The sequence below is a fragment of the Delphinus delphis genome, chromosome 9 (genome assembly GCF_949987515.2).
Source record: "Delphinus delphis chromosome 9, mDelDel1.2, whole genome shotgun sequence".
NCBI lineage: Eukaryota > Metazoa > Chordata > Mammalia > Artiodactyla > Delphinidae > Delphinus > Delphinus delphis.
In genome coordinates this window covers 33,236,032-33,261,032 of record NC_082691.1, presented here as the reverse complement: position 1 = coordinate 33,261,032, position 25,001 = coordinate 33,236,032, and the positions used below count along the sequence as shown (strand labels likewise).

General features: G+C 41.0%; 1 protein-coding gene across 1 annotated transcript in view; it reads right to left on the bottom strand.

Annotated features, from left to right (window-relative positions):
• The window catches only part of RAPGEF5 (Rap guanine nucleotide exchange factor 5), a 219,151-nt gene that overhangs the window by 104,758 nt on the left and 89,392 nt on the right, over positions 1-25,001 (bottom strand). The window contains exon 8 of the mRNA XM_060020399.1: positions 5,187-5,260. Within this exon, the coding sequence (XP_059876382.1) occupies positions 5,187-5,260 (74 nt within the window). The remainder of the gene's footprint in view (positions 1-5,186; positions 5,261-25,001) is intronic.

Genomic DNA, 25,001 nt, shown 5'->3' with positions numbered 1-25,001 from the left:
ATAATTAAATCATCTTATAATTTAAAAAGGAATATTGCTATCTTGATTTTCTGGTTTCTGCATAATTTCTAGATGCATTTTCACAAGATAATCAATTCTACAGCACTCCTTACATATAACTATGAAAAAAAGCTTTCAAGGAGGGTTATGAAAGCTTCTTCATTCCCTAGAGAACTTTAATCCCAGAGAGATGCCCATACATCCTGGATAGTTTTATAAGACAGACCTCTTTGGAAATACCACACTAAACCAGATGTTCTCTGGGGGGGTTCCTTTCACAGTTCTGTAATTTAGTGATTTAATTCAAAAAAGCCATGAATTTATTAATATATTTTGAGAGCTTTGTTATGGTAGGAGAAGCAAGATAACAGCCCTTGATCTAGACTTTCACATTCCTGGACTACTTAATTTATCTATGTGAAAATAATTATAAACAGTTTACCTAACACTGTTAGGCCAGCAAAAAATAAAAGATTAATGTGTAACCATCAGAAGAGTTATTTAAGAGCCTTATTTCAAGGTCTGCTTTGAAAAAAAAAAATCTCTGTAATGCATAATTAAAGCTATTTATATCATTTTCAGTATTTGAGAAGAGAAATGTTATCAATGTAAATGAAAAGTCTGTTTCCTTTATAAATGGAGTCACAGAAATGTTTGGTCCATTCTTTCAGTGGTGAAATGAAACTTGGACAGAAGTCCCTTAGGAAAAACTGCAAACTAAATGAACAGCCTTTATGACATAAGGTAAAAGAGCACAAGTTCTATGTATGGAAGCATTTTCTGCATTATCATAACCTTAAAATTCACCTTTTCTAAAACACCATGCAAAAATTGCTATCAAGGGAAGGAAAACCAGGATGAAAGAATCCACCTTTCATGAAAGCACTTTTGTGATAACAGAATGCTTTTCAATACAAATTCAGGGTATTCGGGTAAACTCGTATTGATTATTACATAATAGATTCATTTCTGCAAACTTAAATCTTGAATAGAAATTCATAAATTTTTTTTTTGTTACTTTGAACACAAAGTCCAAATGACAGAATAAAACACTGATGGGCTGGGATGGTGTAATACATTACCTATTTCCAACACAGAAAGTAGAATTCTTTCCAGGAAAATTCAGAAGACAATTCATAATAAATGAATAATTTTAAAAATTTCATTTTACTATCCATTTTCTCAAATTTCTCCAGAGAAAGAAAACTATGACAAATTTCCTACTGGTTGGAATAGAAAAATACACTCTTTGATAACTGTGGAAAGGATCGAGAAAAGAACATACAGTGAAAAGTACAGGCGATAGAAAGTGTGATGGTAAAGGCAGGTTTACTAATGTCCAGGGCATCACTAGGACAGGCCTCAGACACCATGCTGGGGCATCACTGCGCCTTAGGAAGCTTTCAGTGATTCCCAGTCCCTCACTGTACAGATGAGGCAGTGCAAGTTCAGGGGGGGTTCACTGCTCTGGTCCCCCTCCCTTGTGGAATTACCTGTGTTGATACACCACACTGGTCACACAGACCCATCCTCTACAAACACCGCGTGATACTGTGTCCTGCCAAAGTGGGCCGGGGGCAGGGAAGGAGGCAGAAACCGTAGCTGCGTGGAATTTATTACTGTTATTTCCCTTAAATATGTTCTTAATCTATTACACTTATATAATTATCTCTTCTGATGAGACTAAATACATTACATATTTACATAATCGATGAAGTAAGGGGTTCATTCATTACATGTATTTAATTCCTTGAATTTTCCGACTAGAATAGGGAGGTCACCAATATTTTATCTTGTTTTGACCTGAGAGAAATTGCAGCTCAGATCTGTATACATTACTGATCATTTTGCTAAGCAGAGCAGCAAAGTTGGCAAATAATAAAGTAGTTTAAAAAAAGAGAGAATAAGTACATTTAATAAATTCTAACACAAAGGATTGAAAAGGGTCATCTGTTTTCTATGATAGCTATCACAACCTTAAATAAGAGCTTTCTTCAGTCTATTTTTTTTTTAAATCACACTTTGCTGATAAAACAATCATGAACTATGTGGCAATCGATTTGTATAACTGACAGTTATCATCACTTAATATTAAAATGATTGATTCCAATGGAGGAATAGGAGACAAAATAATTACTGAATCCAGTGGTCTATGGCCACCCGAATAAAAGCAAGAATTTCCCAAGTTCAGCATGTTATAAATGACTCATTGACTATCTCACTAGAACCTGCAAAAATTCTATACATTTGATAAAGATTCTTTAATCCTTTAGTCCGAAATAAAGGGTTACAATGAGTGAAGGGTCTAGAATGTTTTCTGTAAGTGCAGATACCACAATGGCAGACAGAGCAACACTGCAGCCCAGTCCTGTTAGATCCCTTAAATATTCAGACCAGAAAGCAATGTGATACTGATCATGACAATGATAATAACTCCAGGAGGCTATACTTACTGTGTGCCAGGCAGTGTTCTAACTGCGTCACATATATTCATTTGATCTTCAAAACAACTGTCTCCATTTTACAGATGCTAGAAAGGCAGCTTAGCATAGGGGTTAAAAGCAAGGATGTAGGAGCCAGACTACCTTGGCTGGATTCCCATCCCCACCACTTAGCAGCTCATCTGTGAAGTGGTGGTAAGTATATTATCTGCCTCACAGGGTTTGTTGTGAGGTTTAAGTATGTTAATAAAAACAAAGAGCTTAGAAGAGTGCGTTTGAAGTACCGTCTAAGTGTTAACTCTCAATATTCTTACAGAAAAGGAACATGGGGCACCAGGGAGTAGTGTAACTTGCCCAGGGTTGCTGTGACAGTGCAGCCCAGCCCAGGAGACAACACTCTTAACCTCGTGGACGCTGCCTGACATTCACGGAAACTCTTTTACGTGCCAGGGTGGCACGCATTTTTATGTTGCTTCATTTCAACCTCATGACAACTTTATAACATCTCTACTTTACAAAGATGAAAACCAAGCATGCTAGTCACTGCCTAGCATGGTGGGGACACTTTGGTGACAAAGACATGGATGCCACCCTACAGGAACGAACTGGTTTAGAGACAATAAAGAACTTGCCTCCAGGCACCAGCTATGAGGAAGAAGGGCTGGGATGTAAACCCCAGGCTACATGCTCCCTTCACTCTTCCTACACATCACTGCATGGAAATAGGGAGTTTCCTAGGCAGAAAAGATATTTTTAGAGAGAAAGGAAAGAAAGGAATCAACATATGAGGAGAGAACTAGAGTTTTCCGGTAGGTGGTAAACGTGGGTACAGCAAGGCCCAGTCTCTCTGGAGTTAGTGACTGCCTTAACCCTTTATACACCCAAAGTTTTCAACAGCCAGGGGACATTTTCCCCATAGTGACATAATTCATCATGTACGGGGAAGGAATGAGAAACCAGTGAGCACTTAACTTGTTTAAAATATACTCTGAAGACTACATAATTATGCATCCCAGTGAATTAACTCATAACTCTCCAAACCTAAAGAGAATCTGTTCCTGATCTAATTATCGATTCACTGGTTTCAATTGGTTTCATGATTCCTTTCCTCTGTACATTCTGTAGATGCGCAGAGATGTCACCGTTGCTGAAGAAAAACCACAAAACCTCGTAGAACAAGGTCTATGCATCCATTTGAGATACACAGAGGAATAAAATTGCGTTAAAACAGACTTTTGTCCACAGAATAAGTCCAAAATAAATTAAAAATAGCAGTTTAAATTTAGACACTAAATAATAAACTGTCCTACAAATAACTGAATGCCTTAAGAAACCTTTGAGAAAGCTATCCTTGCCCAGGTTTGCTTGGAAGCCTGAAGTATAATTTCAGTATGAGCCTGTGAATGGCAGCATTCTGAATATCACCACGGCAAAACAATCCCAGACAAGTCCTTATATGAACTTACTAGAACATGACCACCTCTGCAACCCTGGCTGAGAAAGCTAATGTGATTATTCTGACCAGACTCCACAGACTTACAACTTTAAAGGTGAAGTGTGCGGGGTCAACCAAACTAAGAATCTTTTCTTCTCCAGGCCTACTGAGGTATACTTAATATACAAAAAGTCACACACATTTAATGTATCCATTTTGATGAGTTTGGACCCGCGTGATACCAGCATACCATCACCGCAATCCTGAGAGGCCATTTCCTCTGGAGGTCTAGCTAGTAGAACCGAGCAACGCCCTGCATGGAGTAAGGGCTCAGACGGGCTTGCCTGTTTCCAGAGTTTTTCCACTCCTTTCCCCCTGAGGATAGAGCAGCTCCGATTCTTCTGCCTGGGTAGATCAATCAACCCATGGCTCTCTACACACCATGATCGATTTCTTAGTAGTACACTCCCCTGGACCCACTTCTTTCTCGTTCTTATGTATAATAAAATGCAATGGCTTATTTATTCAACATACTTCTCTTTTTAATCCTCACAACTCCCCTATCAGGTAGGTTCAGAGATGAGTCACCTAAAACTCAAAAGGGTTAAGAAACTGGCTTATGGTAGCTAGGTACTTAGCCATATCAAACAAGGCTATAGCTGGGTGTCAAGGGGGTGGAACTCTGAGGAGTGGAGTCGAATTGTTGAGGGCTTGCAAAAGAATGTCCTTATGCCATCTGTTCTGCTTCTCGCCCTGCTGTCCCCACAAAGAATCTCTAAATGCTCTGCCCTTACATAAAGTTAACAGTTGATAGCAGTAGGGTACCCAAAGTTTTTATGCTGCCATAGTATTTGGAGGTCAGCTGCTACTAAAAGCGTGTCCATACCACGAGGTAAATGCTGGGGGTGGGCACAGAAACTTCGCCAGGTGAGGCATCGCACTCATCTGTCTGGCCCTGCCCCGGCTGTCATGCTGTCAGCCGGCTGATTCTCCTCTGCCATCTCCAGGGGACAGTCTACCCTACAGCGGTCTCCCCTGGTTCTTCACTTACTTTGCTTGCTGTCTCTGGGAAGTGAGGGATGTCTCTGGAACTGTCCCTCCCCCATGAACCAAACTATAAACATGAAGAGCAATTTAGGTTTTTCTTGTGAAATATCTCTTATCAAAAATAAGTGCTTCATTCCCATAATATGACTATTGTACAGAACACAAGAGGTGAGACCTGTATCATCTGCAAACACCTGTGCCATCTCACCACTCTCACCACAGAAGAAGGGTGTAAGGAGGGGCTGTCACAGAACTTGTCACACCTGAGGATCTGCAACACCTTCAGCCTCTGTCACAGTTACGTGTTTGTCACTGTTTTCTTCATCTTGTTCAATTGCTTAAATAAAAAAAAAAGAAAAAGAATATTAAACAAATGTAGCATCATAAGAAAATTGTTTCAGGTCATTTTCTTTTCAGATGGCAATCTGGCAGGAAAAAATAATGTTAGGTAGAGTCCCAAAATGTAAATATCAGTACTGCTTTTTAAATTATTTGGATGAAAAGTTTAACGAATAGCACTAGGCACTTTTCATGTACATTATCTCATTTGTTAAATCAGTGGCATTGGAGCAATCCGATCTCAATTTTCCTCGTCACCTAAACCCATCAAGACATCACCATGTCAGTTTCGTATTTCACCCAAGGGGGAGCTGGGGTAGAGGTGAAGGCTTCTATCCAGTTCATGTGAGAACATCATATTTTTTTTTATGTGATTTTTTTGGCTAATAGTTTACTGTTATATAATGAAGCATGATTTTTTCAAACTGAAGTATAGTTGATTTGCAATGCTGTGTTAGTTTCAAGTGTACAGCAAAGTGATTCAGTTATACATACATATATATTCTTTTTCAGATTATTTTCCATTATAGCTTATTACAAGACACTGAATATAGGTCCCTGTACTATACAGTAGGGCCTTGTTATTTATCTAGTTTATATATAGTAGTGTCTATCAGCTAATCCCAAACTCCTAATTTATCCACCACCCCCCGTTTTCCCTTTGATAACCATAAATTTGTTTTCTATGTCTGAGTCTCTTTCTGTTTTGTAAATAAGTTCATTTGTATCATTTTTTTAGACTCCACATATAAGTGATATCATATGATATTTGTCTTTCTCTATCTGACTTACTTCACTTAGTGTGATAATCTCTAGGTCCACCCATGTTGCTGTAAATGACATTATTTCATTCTTCTTTATTACTGAGTAGTATTCCATTGTATATATGTGCCACATCTTCTTTATCCATTCACCTGTGGATGGACACTTAGGTTGCTTCCATGTCCTGGCTATTGTAAACAGTGCTGCTATGAACATTGGGGTGCATGTACCTTCTCGAGTTAGAGTTTTCTCGGGGTATATACCCAGGAGTGGGATTGCTAGAGGAGCAAATATTTTATATTTGGATTGTACAGAGCATTGTTACCACAAAATTCCAAACTATGGAGTCTTGAATCCACCTCCTCTCCCATACTTCCCCAGCATCTCCCTATCCAAGTCCTTGTCACCCTTTCTGCACCGGTGCAATAACCCCCTACCACAAAGCCCCTGATTCCAACCTCTCCCTAATAACATCGGGCTTGAGCACAACTGCTAAATAATCAGTCTCAAAAAATATAACAATAAGTGCCCTGCTTTGGCCTCTGTATCACTTATCTCATCAAGTCTGAACACTGCTCATCACAGAAGGTCTTCCTTGAATTCTCCAGCTTCTTCCTCATCTCCAACTTCACCCTGACATTTAACATCAGAACGTATTGTACCAGCTCTGATCCAAACTCTAGGATTTCATTATTTTTCTCCTTGTATAGCCTGCTCTTCCATTTTAACAAATATGTACTTAGTACCTACTAGGTGCCTGGCACTGGGGTCATTCCTGTGAACAAGACAGGTAAGCTCCTGACCTCATGAAGTACACATACTAGCTGGGGGGATAGCTAACAACTACTGTTCCAACGAGTAACAATCATACTTATTACAATAATAATCTTTAAAAATAAGATGAGGTTAAAGATCATGATAAATGGTGAAATGACAGAAAACCAACTGGGGGAGGTCACTGCGGAGAGCAGACCATGCACGGTGCTTCTCTGAGGAAGTGATATGTGGGCTGAGACCCGAGGTTGAGACGGAGCTGCCCGAGACAGGTAAGAGTGATGCAAGACAAGCCTGGAGAGACCATGGGCCACGGTCAATTCAGATGTTAGTCTAAGAACATGAGGAGGCACACCAAGGAATTTTAAAATAGGGAACTGTATGATGCGTCTATTTTCAAAGGTACTTTTTGCCTGCTTTGTGGAGACCAGACTTATGAGGAGCAAGAAGGAAGCAAGGAGTCCAGTTAGGTGACCGTGGCTTAACATCTGGCCTAGAGATAACCAGGGCATGGACTAGGGAAGCGGCAATGAGCTGAAGAAACATGGAGGACTTGAACTGTGTTTTTGAGTTCATTTGGCAATGAACTGAATATGAGAGGCAGGGGACTGTGCAGGTGGGGGAGGGAGATGAGTAAGAAAAAGTAATCCAGGGTGATTTGTAAGTAGAATAAGGCACTGCTCATACACACTGTACCACTTATTCTTCTTGCCGTCTCCATCAAAAGCAGGCCCCAGACACAGCAACCTCACCGACAGTGAGGTCACCCACTGTACTTTTGGATCCAGTTTGCACTGTTTTGTGTACTCTTAAGTACTATGCTCTTTGCTCTGTACTTTTAAAAATATTATTTCACACACCTTTTGCTTTTATATGCCTTTTACGCCCACTGCGTGGTGCTTATGATGACACCCACCTAAAATGCTGTGCACGCAGCATGAGCTCTGTAAAAATTAACTGAGATGAACAATGTCTCCCCAAGTGACCAAAACGGCACAACTTGACTACACCTACATATATGAGCTACGTCTTTCATAACCATTTACTAAAAAAGAGGGGAGGGAAAGTCTTCTGTTAAACTCCACGGATAACTAGGATAACTCCTACCAGCTGAGCATTTAAGGGCAAGGCTGGAAGAGTGGAATCGGAGAGAAGCTTTTCTTCTATTTTCAACAAAACATTCCATTGACGCTACTGTTGCCCAGTTAGGAGGAACTTTAAGAATAAAGAAAAACACTCCTGTTTTCTTTGAAAAACTAGAGGCACAAATGAAAAGGGGAAAATAAAATACAAAATAACATCTGAAACTCCACTTAAAAATGCAATGGGCTGTAGAAATAAGCAAACTAACAAGGAATATAAGAAGCCTTTCCTCATCCTGTAATGGGGAATTACGTTTTTGGAGGGCAATTCAGTAATATACCTACAGGGGACAACTTGGCCCACATGAAGTATCCACTGTACCTTGGCACTTAATTTATGCTTTATTTGAATTTTTGCCCTTTAAGGTTTCAGTTTTGATGAAAATAAAGAAAATTAAATTTTGAAGTATTTTTGCCTATTACATTCACGTTTTTGTTTCTAAAGCAACAATGTTCTGGTGTCTATGCACTTCTTTTTCTCACCTTATTATACTGCATCATACAATATGCAGGACAGTGAATAGCAATTTCATGATTGAGAGTTCACACTATTTAGGCATAATTCTTAGTACATATAAATAGAACCAAAGGAAGAAGAGATTAGCAGAAAAGCACACTTGGGATAAAATAAAAATTCAGTCCTGTATTTCTAGCTTATCCTCAACAACACTGCTCCATTTCTTATCACATGTCTGAAGACCTCAAAATGTGCTGCCCAGAGTTACATGTTGATTAACAGAGCAAGAATTAGAAACACAAGTTAAAGGCACGTGGCCAAGGTCACTCAGCAACTGATTGCAATGTGGGTAACGAAGAGACACTCAAAGTTCTAGTAGACTCTTAACCTCAGCACCTTGATAATGAAGAAAAGAGTGTGGTCTCTTATAACACGTAACATAATTTTATTGGAAATAATGAAAAAATATGATTCCAAGAATGCATTTTAGCCAGGGTTTCACATACACCACTTGGGGAAAACACCTTATTTATCGTGACCTTCAGAGGATTTTATAATCACCCCCATGAAGTCTCATGGACCACATAGCCACCTAAAAGGGAATGCCTTACTGACCGTTTAATGTGAGATTAATGTCTAGGAATATATAAGGGGCAGCTTCTCTTCCTGCCTTCTCATAGTGCGGCTCGTGTAGAACAAGGAGGAAGCAGTTACTTGGATTCATGAACTGAGTTCGTTTATCTGATTAGAATAAGAAAATGTTGGGGGAAACTTTCCTATGCAAATATTGATTCTGGGACAGTTCCCTCCAGTGGAACACAGATACAGGAATGACTGCTTCTGGGACCGAGGGAAGCTCGAAGCCGCACTCTGCCAACATAAACCATCCCCTTATCTCTCAACACACAGAGTCCAAAAGCCAGAAAAGACCTTTGAAAATAACTTACCACCACAAAAGTTACAGCACAAGCTCTGAAGCGTATGCTTTGAATGGTAAACATGAGAGCCCCCGAGAGAACTAAGAATATATGTGGATTAATTAGCACTAATTCACATAAAAGTACTTAGTTTAATTGTATCTATTTGTAAGTTAGCCAAGAGCAATTCAAGAGGAGTTACAGCCTCCGAGGATGCCAGGGCTTGCCTGAATGTCACTTTCTTGCTGCCTTGGGGACAATAGGTTCTCTCTCCCCACGACTTACTGGGATGGTTGCTAAGAAAACTCTCCTAATAATGCTGTCAAAACTATTATTTAAACACACAGGGGACTGATACTCTATCAGAATGATGCTTACTTAATTTCTGATCAATCGTGTAAAGGTCGAAGCCAAACCAGCAGGTCATTAAACACAATGACCGTAATGCACTATGTGACTAGAGTTGCGAGCGTTCTTTAGGAATCAACCAAACTTTTTCTTTTTTTTAAATTTACAAACCAACCAAAAATCTTACTACAGACAGAAATTTAGCACTTCAAGTTCCAATGTGAGAAATCAGCAAATACAGTTGAGAAAAATAATTCATAGAGTAACTTGCCAAGAATTAAAGTTTTGGCAATAATGTCCTCTTTCACTATGTGGTATTTTTTACAGAGGGAAAGCTGTTTCAGGAAGGGTCTCATCTGATGTTCACACAACCTGAATAGTTGGGCAAGTAAAATCATCCTCATCTTACAGATGAGGTGAAGGAACCTGTCCTGGTCCTCCCACATACAACGTATGTATCTGTGGCAGTTCAAGTCGCCCTCGGTCAAGGATGGAGCAGAACAGGCTGGTCAAACTACACATCTGCAAATCCGTTCATGTGGATCCTGACCAGGATTCCTTTTCATTTTTTTTTTTAATGAAATACAACAGAATACAGTAGAAAGAATAGGAAAAAAAATTAAAAGTCAAAGGCATTGCAACTAGTATTTTTCACAAATGTGAATTAGCTACGTGCCAGGTCAAGCTCTTTTGTGTGTCCTGTGGGTTGTGAACATAAAAATGTGAAGAAAACACAGAGGTATCTTCAGGCCACAAGAGGCAGAATCTAGTTCCTCACTATCCAAGTAACCAGCTATTTTCTGGTACCATTCCTGGAGAAACGTCATTTTGTTTATTTTAGGAGGTCTCTCAACAAGACTCCATCCACATTCAACAAGGAGTGTATTCCCCGTGAGAGGGCATGGAAATGAGCTGCCAGCAAGATACACTGACAGAGTACATTCATTTTTAGTTACCAACATACATTCACAAATGCTTCCAAACACTCAATCTTTTCTAATCTTTAAAAAGTAAGGGAAAAAGCAGTTGCAAGCCTCAACTCATCACTATATATGTTTTTGCAGGAAAATTTGAACAATAGTGGTCAGTAGTCACCACTGAGTCATTCCATACAGTATTTTTATTATTATTTTTTTTACTGTTTAAAGTTGTCTGTTTTTTTTCAGTTTTACTGAAAACTAATTGACATACATCACTGTATAAGTTTAACGTGTACAGCATGACGGTCTGATTTACATATGTTGTGAAGTGATTACTATAATCAGTTCAGCTAACATTCATCTTCTCTTATAGATACAGTAAAAAGAAAAGAAACAAAAGAAAAAGGAAAAAAATTCTCCTTTTGATAAGAACTCTTAGGATTTTCTCTCTTAACAACTTTCCTATGTAACATACAGCAGTGGTGGTTACAGTCATCATGTTGTACGTTACATCCCAAGTACTTAGTTACCTTCGAACTGGAAGTTTGTGTCCTTTGACCACCTTCCTCCATTTCCCCCTCCGCCAACCTTCTGCCTCTGGTAACTATAAGTCTGATGTCATTTTCCGTGAGTTTGGTTTTTTCTATATCCATTCATCCACTGATGGACACTTAGGCTGTGTCCATGTCTTGGATATTGTAAATAATGCTGCTATGAAATGGGGGTAGAGATATCTTTTCAAGTTAGTGTTTTCATTTCCTCTGGATATATTCCCAGAAGTGGAATTGCTAGATCACATGGTAGTTCTATTTTTAATTTTTTGAGGATCTTCCATACTGTTTTCCACAGTGGCTGCACCAATTTACAATCCCACCACACTTCACTATTATAATCTGGCCCAACCAGTGCCATTTGAACTTCACTTTGAAAGCTGACCAATAACCACTATATCTTTGTCCCAGTCTGTTCAGCCTGTCAGCTGAACTTGAGACGGTTGTTTTAAAATTCTTTTCTGGGTCCTTATCATGTTGAAACTCTGAAAATGCAAGTTTTCTGCAGGCTGTCTTTTCTCTCTTTGCCTCTTTCCTCGGTGATCGTATCTGTTCCTATGGTTTCAACTTTCCCTGTTATGCGGGTTATTCCCAAAGCTGTGTCTACATCTCTGCCCTCTTCTCTGAATTCCAGGCCCGCATCTCTGGTTACACACTGAGGATGTTCATTTCACAGACCGTCACGTGTCTGCTCCGTACAAGCTGCTATGATAGGTGTAGTGGTACCACCTCTGTCCTCAAGAAAGAGTCATCTATTTAGTAGGATGTGAGGACACAAAGGTCTGAGGTCACATGCATGACCCTCACTATATCCCACAAGCCTCCTCCTCCTCTGGGGGCCTGTTCTTTAGTTCAGATCGCCACCAGGCGTCTTCATATTCTTCCTTCCCCTCATCCCTCACCTCCATCTCTCACTAGATTCTGTCACTTGTACCTCCAAAACGTTTCTATCCCTCTCCCTCCCTGCCACTGTCACAGCTCATGACCCCGCCACCTCTCACGGGGGCCACCACCACAGCTTATCAGCTAGCCTCTCCCTCAATACATTCTCCACCCAGATGGTCCACTTCCAAATCGCCAGTCTGATCCTGCCACGCCCCCCCAATCCCTTTAGACTCCTGCCTCTCACCCCTTGGAGAACACGACAGTCACACAGGGAGCTCAATGCCAAATCAGACTCCACAGCCTGATCCCAGCGTCTCTGATGCAGTAGGGCTCCGCCCAAGTTCGTGCAGGTTTGAGAGCTTTGACACCTGGGCTCCCTACTCTACTAAACACTGGCCGTCATTCAGGCTGAAGCCTCAACCTGGCCTTGAAGGCTGGGCATTTGGGTCTCACACTCTCCCAGGGCACGCCCCACAGTTCTTTGTTTCTAGCCTGGAATGCCCTTGTTGCCACCTTCACCAGGTGAAATTCTCGTCCACTGGGCTCTCCAGCTCAAACCCCATCCCTCTAGTGAGAATCCTTCCGCGTCTTCACGACCTGTACCCCTGGCCCTCGACAAAATGGGGAGTCCTTCCTTCCTGGCCTAACAAAGCTCTTTTTCTATACAGTTATGCTTTTTCATCTCAGTATTTTATAACTAGCTACACAAACATCTGTCTTTACTCATCTACAACACGAATTCCTCAAGGGGAGAGAATAACTTCTAGAAACTGTGCTGCTGAGTATTGGTCTACTTAACTGAACAAAGGCGACCGATTCAGAAACAAACAGATACAAACAATAAAATGTCACACCCAGTTTGAGCGAGAGGGTAAGATTATGAGAGATTTCAAGGAAAAGGTAGATTCTGACACATGAACGAGGTGGTGAGGAAAGGCAGTCTACGTAGAGAATCGGCATAAACAGACGTGAGGTGTAGAAAAGCATGGGATGGGACCAGGGAACAGGACAGTGTTGGGAAACAGCAGAGAACAAAGCTGGAAGAGTTAGCTGCCCTTGGATGTTAGGCTGAGGAACTCGGAAGTCATTTAGCAGCAAGTGAGGCGATGTGAGCAAAGGAAACATCACCATCATTACGTTTATTACAAACAATCTGAGCAAGAATTGACTTGTATTTCCTACTAGGACTTCAGTCTCTTTGAAAATTAGAGCCATAATGACATACTTATTTTTAAGCTCTCCTACACATCCCCTCCCCTCCAACTCTAGCCATGCCTCCCAACCCACGGATTTGTACAGAGCAGATGATAAACGTTTGCTGCGTAAAAGAAATGTATTACTTTTTACTAACATTTGAATATAGGTGTGCTGATAATTCTGGAAATTCTTGGCACCCAGACATCTTAATCAACCTAGAGTGTGGAGGCTAGAATCTCTGCCGTCTCCCACATCAGACGCTCCACACTCCCCACACGTGGCTGGAGGCACCTCCAGCCACGGAGAGGGACTCTGGCTGCTTCCCTGCCGCCTCACTGACTGCATGATTTATCCCTGCCCTCAGGCACAGAGGATTCCACTTCAACTCTTAGGCCTTTGCCTTGTAGTTGAGGCGGCCCTCCAAACTTCCTTTCCTCCACTTCCTCACAGGTTTTTACCTATTAGGTGTTTTTTTTGGAGTAACATTTAATACATGTCCAGCCAACGGAAAAGTTATTCAACAGAGAAAAATGATAATCTCACCAGAGCAAAGTGTATCCTTTAATTAGAACATAAATATTTGCTCCATTGGCAAGGGTAATAAAGAGCTCATCAGTACCTGAGCCCAGCAGCCTGTTCCCTTGCCCTTCTTGAGAGGAAATGTACCAGAAATGAACAAGTTTCCTTTTAATGCAAAGATGGCTTGTATACAATCCAACTAAAAGAAAACCTCAGGGTTTCCCTGGTGGCGCTGTGGTTGAGAGTCTGCCTGCCAATGCAGCAAACATGGGTTTGAGCCCAGGTCCAGGAAGATCCCACAGGCCGCGCAGCAACTGGGCCGGTGAGCCACAACTACTGAGCCTGCACGTCTGGAGCCTCTGCTCCGCAGCAAGAGGCCGCAACAGTGAGAGGCCCACGCACCGCGATTAAGAGTGGCACCCGCTTGCCACAACTAGAGAAAGCCCTCGCACAGAAATGAAGACCCAATACAGCCAAAAGTAAATAAATAAATTTATAAAATTAAAAAAAAATCATTGATTCTAGACAATGTTTAAAAAAAAAAGAAAGAAAACCTCAATGAAAAACAAACGAATTAACCTTAGCAAAAATTTTCTTCAACATATTTCTCGGGAGACAGAAAGGCTTTCATTATTTAAGTGCCTTGCAAGGACTGTGCTCTGGTGACAGGAGAGGTTCAGGCTGATCACGTGATAAAAGATATGAGCAGCAATGATGCTCAGACACTGCAATACATTCATTCATTAAAAAAGATCCTAGTGCGCTCCACTACTCTGTACAGTTTTGCTGAGCAATTAAAATTTTAAAAGATTTATCTTAGGGAGTAAAAGAAAGTTATTTCTAAGCCTAACTACATGCCAGTGAGAAGCTTCATGCTTTAGGCCATCTAACTCTCTCCCACCCCCAAGAGTCCCAGAGGCAGGTGCCCTTTGCTCCATTTCACAGAAAAAGAAAATGAGCGTCTGGAAGCCACTACTTCACAGTAAGGGACTAAGCCAGAACTGAACTGAGTCTCTTAATTTCCTTTTTTTTTTTTTGCGGTACGCGGACCTCTCTCTGTTGTGGTCTCTCCCGTTGCGGAGCACAGGCTCCAGACGCGCAGGCTCAGCGGCCATGGCTCACGGGCCCAGCCGCTCCGCGGCATGTGGGATCTTCCCGGACCGGGGCAGGAACCCGTGTCCCCTGCAACGGCAGGCGGACTCTCAACCACTGCGCCACCAGGGAATCCCTTAATTTCCTTTTTACAGCTAAGAAGTTCTGCCTCAGGGACTGTAAACCAGAAAACACAACAGGTTAGATCTACATGGACACTCTTGTTAACTAAGGTTTTACAGTAGACAAGAAACCTACATTTCAAAGATAACGTTTATTACAACTTTCTGCTACTCACATGATGCTCATTCTTTTTGTTGTTGTTGTTCCTGAATGGTCAGCAGTTCTACTGCTGAAGCTTCCCTTGACATCACAGTGAAATTCTAAAACATACAGAGGAACCACCAAGAATCCCCTAAGAGTCCTTGTGTTTGCAAATACAAGCAAAGACACCAAACGGTACAACTGATCGATCAATCAATCAATCAATGCGGGGTGGGGGGAACCAGACAGGCCAAGAGGAGGCCAGGAAAGAAGATTTGAAAATTTTCCTTAACCTTCATTGAAATCTATCCCGCTAAAATTTAAAGAAATTTCCTTTTATTACACAGTTGGGAAAAAATACAGCATCATTCCTACGCTATTTCTAGTATACGACCTTTGTCAAGTGATATCAACTCACCAACCTTGAACCTCATTACTTGCAAAAGAGGATGATAATAACCGTGACTCCACAGGATGGGTGTGTGGAAGAAAGGATGGAGGTCAAGGGCTTAATCAAGGGTAGCTACTACTTATGGTATAAAACATGTAATGCGCTTTTTTCTTCTGAATTTTCATCCTTGGATGGAAACTTTTTCTTAATCAGACCCACCTACAGCTGGGCTAGAGCAGAAGATAAAGAACATAAAAATGAAGCCAATATGGATAAACAACAAGGTCCTCCTGTAGAGCACAGGGAACTATATTCAATATCCTGTGATAAACCACAATGGAAAAGAATATGAAAAAGAATATGTATACATGTATAACTGAGTCACTTTGTTGTACAGCTGTAATTAACACAACAGTGTAATTCGACTATACTTCAATAAAAAATAAATTTAAAAAATTAAAAACTTGAATATAAAAAAAAATGAAGCCAATAACATTTGTATTCTGACACCCAAGGTAGAATTGTGCAGCAAGACAACAGACTTGAAAGGGCAAAATCTGTAGAGAATATCACCTTCCTTTGCACATCAAGAACCAACTCTAGAAATCTCAGGTGACAGATCTCTTTTCTCCTGGGATGGCTAAGCCACAGGTTTGTTCCCCTCAAGGGGACAGTTAGGAAGTAATGGGCTAGAAAAGCTCAAGGCTGTCCCTGTGTTGCTGCAAGTGGACCGTGGGCTGGGACAGGGGAAAGAGGTAGCAGAGACAGAAGGTCAGAGCAGTCCTGATTCCCCCAGGTGGGCTTGGGCTCTGAGGCCGAGGTGAGTAGATGGTTGAAGGGACACTGATCGCGGGTGCTGGTTTACACACTGACAGGGCCGTGGCACATAGGGGAGACTGCCTTGAAGCCTACCCCAGCCCCACGCAGTGGCCAGCAAACACACAGTGGATCAGCAGTGAGCATCGTAAGGCTAGGGGCAAAAAGGGGCAGAGCTCACTTTTCTGAGTTGCTCTTCTTTCCCTGACTGGGAAGTCTGCAAGGACTCAGAAGTGCCTCCATGGCCTGGGGAAAAGAGGCCTGTGATGGAGCCTGCCCTCAAAAAGGGCCAGGGGCTGGCTGGAGCATGTAGCAGGGAAGCAGTGGGGATTACAGTTCCAGCAAGAGGCAATATGGAGCCGAAGAGCCAGGAAGGTCCAGACACTGACCCAGCCAAGATGGGCCCCTGACTGCCGCTGCAAATCCCACAAGGCAGCAGCCACTGGCATGGGCACCTCTGCAGAGACCAGAGGAGCCCAGGGGCACCATGGGGCTCCAACCACCTCACATGCCAGAAATCAAGTGGTCCAGAGGGGAGATTTAAACTAGGTCCAGGCAGGACCAACATCCTGAACAGAACATTTACCACAACAAAAGTTCAAATCAGAAACAGCTGAAATATTGCTCACTGGCAGTATATAGGACCATATAGCATAGCTGTTGAAAACGAAGAACAAAGCATTTCCCACCTATATTTCAGGGCAGTGAATACCTCTGACAATCTGTTACATTATCATTTTTGAGTATTAGTGTAAATGCTCCAATGGCTCATAAAATAAAATAATTGCATAAGATTACCAGATAAGAAAATCAAACCAGGATATATATGGAAAGAAAAAAGTTTTGATACAGCATTGGTTATCAGCCCAAACTACTTTTCACATCCATGATGAAGGCACTAAGCCAGACATATTTCCTCTCAAATAAAAGTATATGTATTTTGACTTTTCATATAAAATTGATAAAACTACTAGACTGTCCATTTGGTTACAAGACTAACCCTGAAATTATTTGATTCATTTAGGCCTAATGTTACTCGTAAAATGAAGCAGCTTCAACAACATGGATTTAGGTACAAATGATAAGCCTGAATTCCACACCTGTAGTTAGTTTCAGTGATGACTCTGAGAGGACCAAAGGGTCCAAGGTGCCCAGTGTCCAAGCCTACAGCCTAGGTGTGCTGCTCTAATGCCTGACCAGACAAGGTAGACAGGTACTCCCCGGGGTCCACAGGCTGCTTGGGACAATGCCCACAAACCCACCTCCACTGTCAGCAAGAGGGGTTTCCAGCCATGGACTAAGGACAATCTCCAATCTCCCCTAATGCCCCCCACCTGAAGGTGGAAGTTTGTTTTGTTACTAATATATGATAAATTTGTGTTTGCTCTATGAGGTCCTCCTCAGACAGAGGAAAAGAACCTTTACTTAGCTCTACCTTCAGAACTATGATATAGAAATGTGCCTTTTAAACACATGAAAACAAAACTAAAAATCAAAATGAAGAAAAGAGGAACATATAAAACTAAGACGGCAATTCTATCTGTCATGCTTTTCTCTCTATTGCAGTTAGAATGGAAGATAATGGGCAACATCTTTAAAAACTTCCATCTGTTCCTAAGGGTAAAAAGATAACAATCTCACTGTAACAGCTAGCACTGAGGAAGAAAATCTTAAACAGCTTATTAATTTCTGGATTTAGGTTCTAATTCCATAATAATACCAATGAAAACATATTGTAAAATCTAAAGAGATAATAATTATACAGTATCCTTCTTGTTATCTCCACATGCCTATACACGGAATACCTAGAATGAATCTTAAAATAAAAAGATCAAATGTTTACTGAAAAAAAAAAAAAACATTAATCCCAAATTTCTCACAGTCATTTTTCTACTAGAAAACAATAACATGATAAGGTCTAAACTTCCTCCATTAATTTTAATAGGTCTTAAAGCAAATGCTTTGTTTCTATTAAATGTTTGCATTTTTAACAGATAGAAGTTAGCACCTTTTTGGCAAAAGGAGAACCAGACAATCTCTTTAGTTCTGTCAACTTGGAGAATTTATGAGATATGGCTTTGGTTCAGGTGCCCTTATTCAAAGCCAAGGTTAAATTCACTTCCTCTTTAAACTAGTGGAACACCCCAACCCCACACAAATGTCTTCCTGGTAAGTTTCATGTAGAAACTTCAGTGAGAATGTTTGCTTATTCCCGAGTCTGCCCACCAAATAAAGCTTGGTAATAATTCTCTTCGTTTACAAAGGTTTCACTGCCAATGCCATGAGAGCTTTTAATTCTGTTACCATTCCCATGACAAAGTTTCCATTCAGGTCAAGAAAGACTAAAATGTTGGGCAGGTGTCCAATAAATGAGTTAGTAGCAAAAGCGTAAGTAACATTTTGATTCCCTTTACCATGCTTGGTTCATGGGACCAACACCCTTTATAAAACACCAACTCACTCTCTGAGACTGCAGATCACACAGACTCCGGAACGTGTTTGTCAAAACACGGCATCTAAATCACCTAGGAGTGAAGAGTGGTTAAAATTCAGATACCAGGGTCTCCACCCAAACTCAATTGGAGTGGGGGAGGGGTGCTGACAGGGCAGGAATTAGCAGTATTAACAAGTGCTGCAGGTAACTGCTAGGCAAATTAAATTTGAGGAACCCTGCTTTAGAAAAACAAAATTTCGTTTAGTTAACGAGGAATTCTGATGCAACTGGTCAGAAGGAAACCTAGGATTATTCTTTAAAATATCTATCCATCTCCGTTTCCTCATCTCGAACAAAAGGACTTATGTCAAAATGTATATGCTGAAGTTGAAGCTGTACAATATAAGCCTTCATTGTCGCCAGGGTCAAAATTTCTATCACCAATCTCATTCCAAAAACAGATTTCAGTCACTGCAGTATTAGAAATTAAAAATTCAGTCACTGCAGTATTAGAAATTAAAAATTAGAAACTATCTGAAAATCCCATGTAGCTAGAACCACAATTATCTAGCCACTTACAAAGACAATGTCTTAGTAAAAAATTCTCAAATGTTAAGTATTTATGGGTCACATAAATGGAAAGAATAGTACATTAAGTAAATTTCACTTTTTGTCATCATGGCATCACTTTTTCTGGTAGGATTCAGCTGAATCAAACTGCGTGCTTTGTGTTACATACTATAACACGTTACTTAACTTATATTCGTACACGCTGTGCCCGTGTCATTTTCAGTTTTACTGAGAACAGCTCCATTTTCATGGCTGTTTATACAATTAGTCTTTTAATGTGACGAATGATGGACAATACCTGGGTTCTGTGGCCAAGACAAAGATTTCCCTTGATAGCTCTTACTTGTCAATACAAATGACAGCAGAGAATATTCCCTGAATGGGGGGGGGGGGGCTAGAAAGAGGGCCTTGTGTAGAGCTTCACTAAGGAAAAAGTCTAAAAGTAAAAAAAATGTTTGGAAAAGAAATTAAGCTATCAGCAGTTGTTATTCTTACATTCTTACTAAATAGACAGCAATGTATGCTTAAGAGAAGTAAAGCTGCCCAGTACTTGGTACTTAGGACCTGACCTGCAGGACCAGCATGGCCCCTAGCCTCAACCAAGCCCAACCTTTCCTTTTATAAAAAATGGAAACTGAGGTTGAGGGAAGCCAGTGACTTGCCAGAGTGAACACTGGCCAGTGTAAGAATCAAAACATTTCCTGACTACATGCCCAGGCCTGCCAGATTTGGTAGCAGACTGTGTTCACCAGACCACAGAATTTCATAACTTTATAAAAACAGCATATAGCAAGGATTTCACTTCTTAAGGAATATTTTAGTTCCTAAGAGATCATTTTAGCCATTAGCCATAGCTTTCCATTTAATTATCCAATCATCTTTTTCTTTTAATATTTCCTTAACTATTCTAATATTTAATATTTTTAAACATCTACAGACTGCTTTTATTTGGTACCTTAGGGGTATACAGAGAAGCAGTCATAACATTATAAATTGTAAAAATGGATCACAGGTCAATCCCCCTCCCTGCCCTCACCCATGCACCCCGTCCCCCATCAATGTACACCTTTATTCGAGCCCACAGAATTAGTCAGATACAGGGTTTTAAGTGGATGCTCGTCCTTTTGGGGCACTTCATAATTAGCATACTAGCCTCTCAGGCTGGCCTCCAGATGCAGGGTGGCATGTATCACATGTTCTTCTGGGAAGCAGCTCCCAAACCCCAGAAGACCAAGAACAAAGGAGCTAGCAGGCTCTGGAGAAGCTACCCCGTCAACAGTGTATTAAAGACACCCATTAGTTGCCTCAGTCAGCTAATTAGCTCAACAAATCCAAAACCTAAATCATTAAAGAAAGTGGCCCTGATTGCATTGCTGGGCTCTGATTTGGTGTCACAAACCCAGCAGGGTAGGAACAGGGCTGTTCCACAGAAAACAGAAAACGGTCCACACTGGGGAACGGCCATAGGATGGGAGCACATTTTTTATGAAAGTCGAGCCCTGCCAGGAAGTTTCACTGGTGAAAGAAGCGCACCAGGGAGACGTCTGTGTTTATGCTTTGAAATTTAAAGCAATTTAAATATAAATTGCTCTCCTTTTTGTCATTATGAGAAAGAAAGAAAACGTGGGTTTCAGATCTCTGGTGTGCAAATGGTCATTAACTTTCATTTGACCTTGGGTGTAGAACTAATATTGAATTTATGCACAGGGTACACTCATTATACTCATCTAGTTTCCTCACAGAAAATATGTTCCCAGGAGCTGCAGTGCTAGCAGCCATTTTTTCTACACTCGAATAGAAAACTTGAGTCTCCCTTTCATTCCTCTCTCCCACCTTCCACCCACCTTTCTGCTCCAAACCTCAGAAAACCGTTTCCCAAGGGTCGGCCGCATTTATAAAACACAGGCAATAACAGGTAGGAATCTGAATGACGTAAAATCATTGTCCTGGACCACACGAGACTCAGGAGCATCAGTGCTCAGTTCTCCTTCCCAGTATCTGATTCCCGAAAACATGAACGAGCTCCCATTTAAAGTGATAAATACCTTTGTCTACGGAGCCTTATAAAACATTACCTACCGCCACTGAAGTGCCCCTGCAGTGCATTTTTTAAAACAGAGGTCTCTAAACCCTGCATTCCCGAGTACACTCTGCTGTGGTTATTATAATTATTCACCTCCTTGGCAAATCAGTTCCATTTACTCTCTTAATGGACATGACCATGTGGAAGGATGAAAAACAAAATCATCTTGTCTTGCTTTGTAATTTCCTAAATTCTAAGCAACCCTCAGGGTTAAAGGAGTGCAACTTCCTATGCTGGACACTCTCAGATCTCTGGTTATTCAGGAGAAAGGAGGGCAAAGGGCTATTTTCTTTTAATGTATGTCACTGAATGGTTATTTATCATTTCGACTTAATAGCTCTAATTACAAAAGACAGTGTCATGGGATTATTTTTTTAAAGGCAATTTTCTTGGTATCCCAGTGGGAGAGTTAAGAAAAATTTACAAAGCGTCTGCTTCATGCATTTTCAATTGTTCCTGGGTTTTACCGTTGTTATTATTTTCTGGATTGTAAGATTTTTACATTTTCAAGTAACCTTTAACTTTGCACTGCCTTGAGAGTTACTGTTTCAAGACTCTTATTATGCTTTTATGCCATTAGATAAAAAAGGATGATACAACTTGTCAACCGCTGAATTGATCACTGTTCAGTAAGAATATGCACTGGTGGAGATGGGATGTGAATGTGCAAAATCCGTCAGCAAGCAGAAGAGTCTCTGGAAATGTCAGAACAGGAGTTATTATTGCACCAAAGACGGGTGGAGATTTTGCAAACTTCAGCAATCAGCGTGGTGTTAGGCAAAGCTCTCTCTTCTTGGGAAAACATCGTAGATCATCAATCAATCAGGAAGACCAGAATGTTGTGTTGAATATTTTAGGGGAAAACACATGCTACTTCTTTCCTCTTGGTTGACAAATGCTAAATAGCACATTTGTTAGTGGGGCTAACGAGACAATCAGTGTGGGTCTGTGCTGACCAAGAAGGACAGTGATGGCCACTGCCCCCACAGCATCCGGGAGGCGGCAAAGGAGAAGGAAAGGACACAACACAAACCATGTGGAAATGTCAATTCTTAGAGGACAAGGTGCGCCCTATAAGGACAGGCTGGGAAAGACTTGGAAAATTTTAAGTGACTGGAAATATCACTAAAAATTAAGCATAATATCGTAATTGCTTAAAATACAGCTAACAGACTTCTACCATTATAAACTAGTATTTTCTAGCTTGAACATTCATTATTAGAGATTAGATGAAAAAATTATTCAAGAGAAGACTACTACAGCTTTTACTTTTTTTTTTTTTTTTTTTTGCAGTACGCGGGCCTCTCACTGTTGTGGCCTCTCCCGTTGCGGAGCACAGGCTCCGGATGCGCAGGCTCAGCAGCCATGGCTCACGGGCCCAGCCGCTCTGCGGCATGTGGGATCTTCCCGGACCGGAGCACGAACCCGTGTCCCCTGCATCGGCAGGTGGACTCTCAACCACTGCGCCACCAGGGAAGCCCTACAGTTTTTACTTTTAAGAGCATTTAAATTTTTTCAATAACAAGTTAATCACAGAAAACCAGAAAGGTAGAAGGAGTTTGAGATAGCAATAAACGTACCAGCGCATAAGCCTGTCTTTGCTGCCCCTTAATTTTATTATTACCATCTATACTCTAAAATCCCATTTTATTGTGCATTCTCCTATATATGAACAATGTGTTCACGAGAGGATTAAAGATAAAGTCAAACACTGCGCTACATTAAAAGAAGAATCTATCAACTAAAAAGTAAAAAGTTAGAGGACCATAAAAGTTGGAGCAATTCCATAGGCTTAATGGTTATTTTTTTCTTCTAAATGTGCAAAAGGAAAAGCCTGTCTCTGCTGTTAAAAATAATCAGTCAATCTATTTCATTTCTCATGACAAAGTGACAGGGATGGCTTTTCTTTGGGAAGCTTCTGCCCTGAAGGAGAATATGTCTCTTCAGTTGTGTCAGACCTCAAGCCTCACTGCAGAGCTTCCTGTCAACATTGACTTCCCCCCAATCCCACAGACAAGGGGCCTAAAGACGGGCGGGAGCCTAAAACTGCTCAAGTTCCTACAACGTGTTATTGGTGACCAGTGATTGTTACCAACAGGAAATCTTCAAAGCTGGGAATTTAGCCAGGCTCTCAGGGTGATAAAAGGCCCTCAGCTTGTCTGATGGGTCCACCATGATTACCAGATCCAGGGGTCGCCTGCTTGAACGTTTTCCACACACACAGTTCATTGTATAGCAAATAGTAATAACCAGGTTGCAGAAATCACATACTCATTCAAATGCCTATTTAAGCTTCAGCATTGGATTCAAAGATGATTAAACAAACGAGAGGATTTCTAAGGCTAGGAGAAACAATTTAACACGAATGTAAAACAATGGCTTCCCTCTCATCCCTTCTGGTCTATTAAAAATAAGAAAGTTTCTTAAAAGCTAAAACTAAACACAACAGGTGAAACCATTTTATACAATTTTATGTTATACATATATTTTAATATCCCAAAGAAATAATAAATCTTGGCACAAAAATAACACTTTAAGCTGAATCCCTGGATGATTTGAGAAAGAAGAAAAAAACTGCTCCTATCTACTACTTGAAAAATGTCAGTTTTCACTCTATTCTTTTCCTTTTCACAAACCACATCTTTACTCCCCATAATCCAAAAAATTCCTAACAAGGGAGGGGACATTGTGTAGTTGGGAAAACCAGAGACTGGGTGCTGGAAAGCCTGGGCTTGCGCTCTGGCTGTAGCCTTTCTAGCCTGTGTGCTCTCTGGCACAACAATTCACCTCGAAACCGTGAGACTGGGACAATACAAACAATTCCCCTGCAGTGAGTACCCTGCCCAGTAGCCATTCCCTCTTCTGCTGGTTTTCTTTGGGGAGCCATACCTGCCCTAGCCTCAGTCCGTGGGTCTCGTGGGAGGCTGACTTAACCTCTTCATCCTGAAACCTCTCTATCCTGCCCTCCAAACATGTGTCCACTGCTACAGAGATGGGCATTCCACCCTTCCACCGAGGTCCCCACCAAGACTTCTGTCGGACCTACCAGAAAGAGGTTCTCTCTGCTGAGACTGATTAACTCCACAGATTCCCTGAGACAGTAAATTTCCTTGGTGGTTTTCAGCTTGTTTATCTCTCGCTTATACCTAAAAGAGTCCTGAATAAAATATTCCCAAGGTTGTAACTCCATTAAGGATAATGAAGGAAATTAATGAAAATACTCATTGTTATAATTAAACGCTGGAGCTGGAAGGAATCTCTAAGGTTCCCACATTCTACACCTACCCCCTCACGATACAAATTGGAATCACTTTACAAAAGTCACAATGACATTTAATGGTATAAACAGAGCCTAGAACCTCTTCTTTCTTTCCCAAACATTAATATCCTTGCTACTTAGTTTTAAAACACTTAACTAGATATGGTCTAGGCAGACAGAGTGAAACATAAAAACTGCCAAGAGGGTTTACCAATATGAGATTTCTGGCTTTCCAGAAATAGAAGCCCACCATGGCACAAATTTCATATGATCTAAAGATAATGAGAGCTAAACATGCTTTGGCTGTAGATTCCCTTGAAAAGGGGAAGAAACATATCTCCCAAGACTCTAACTGGTG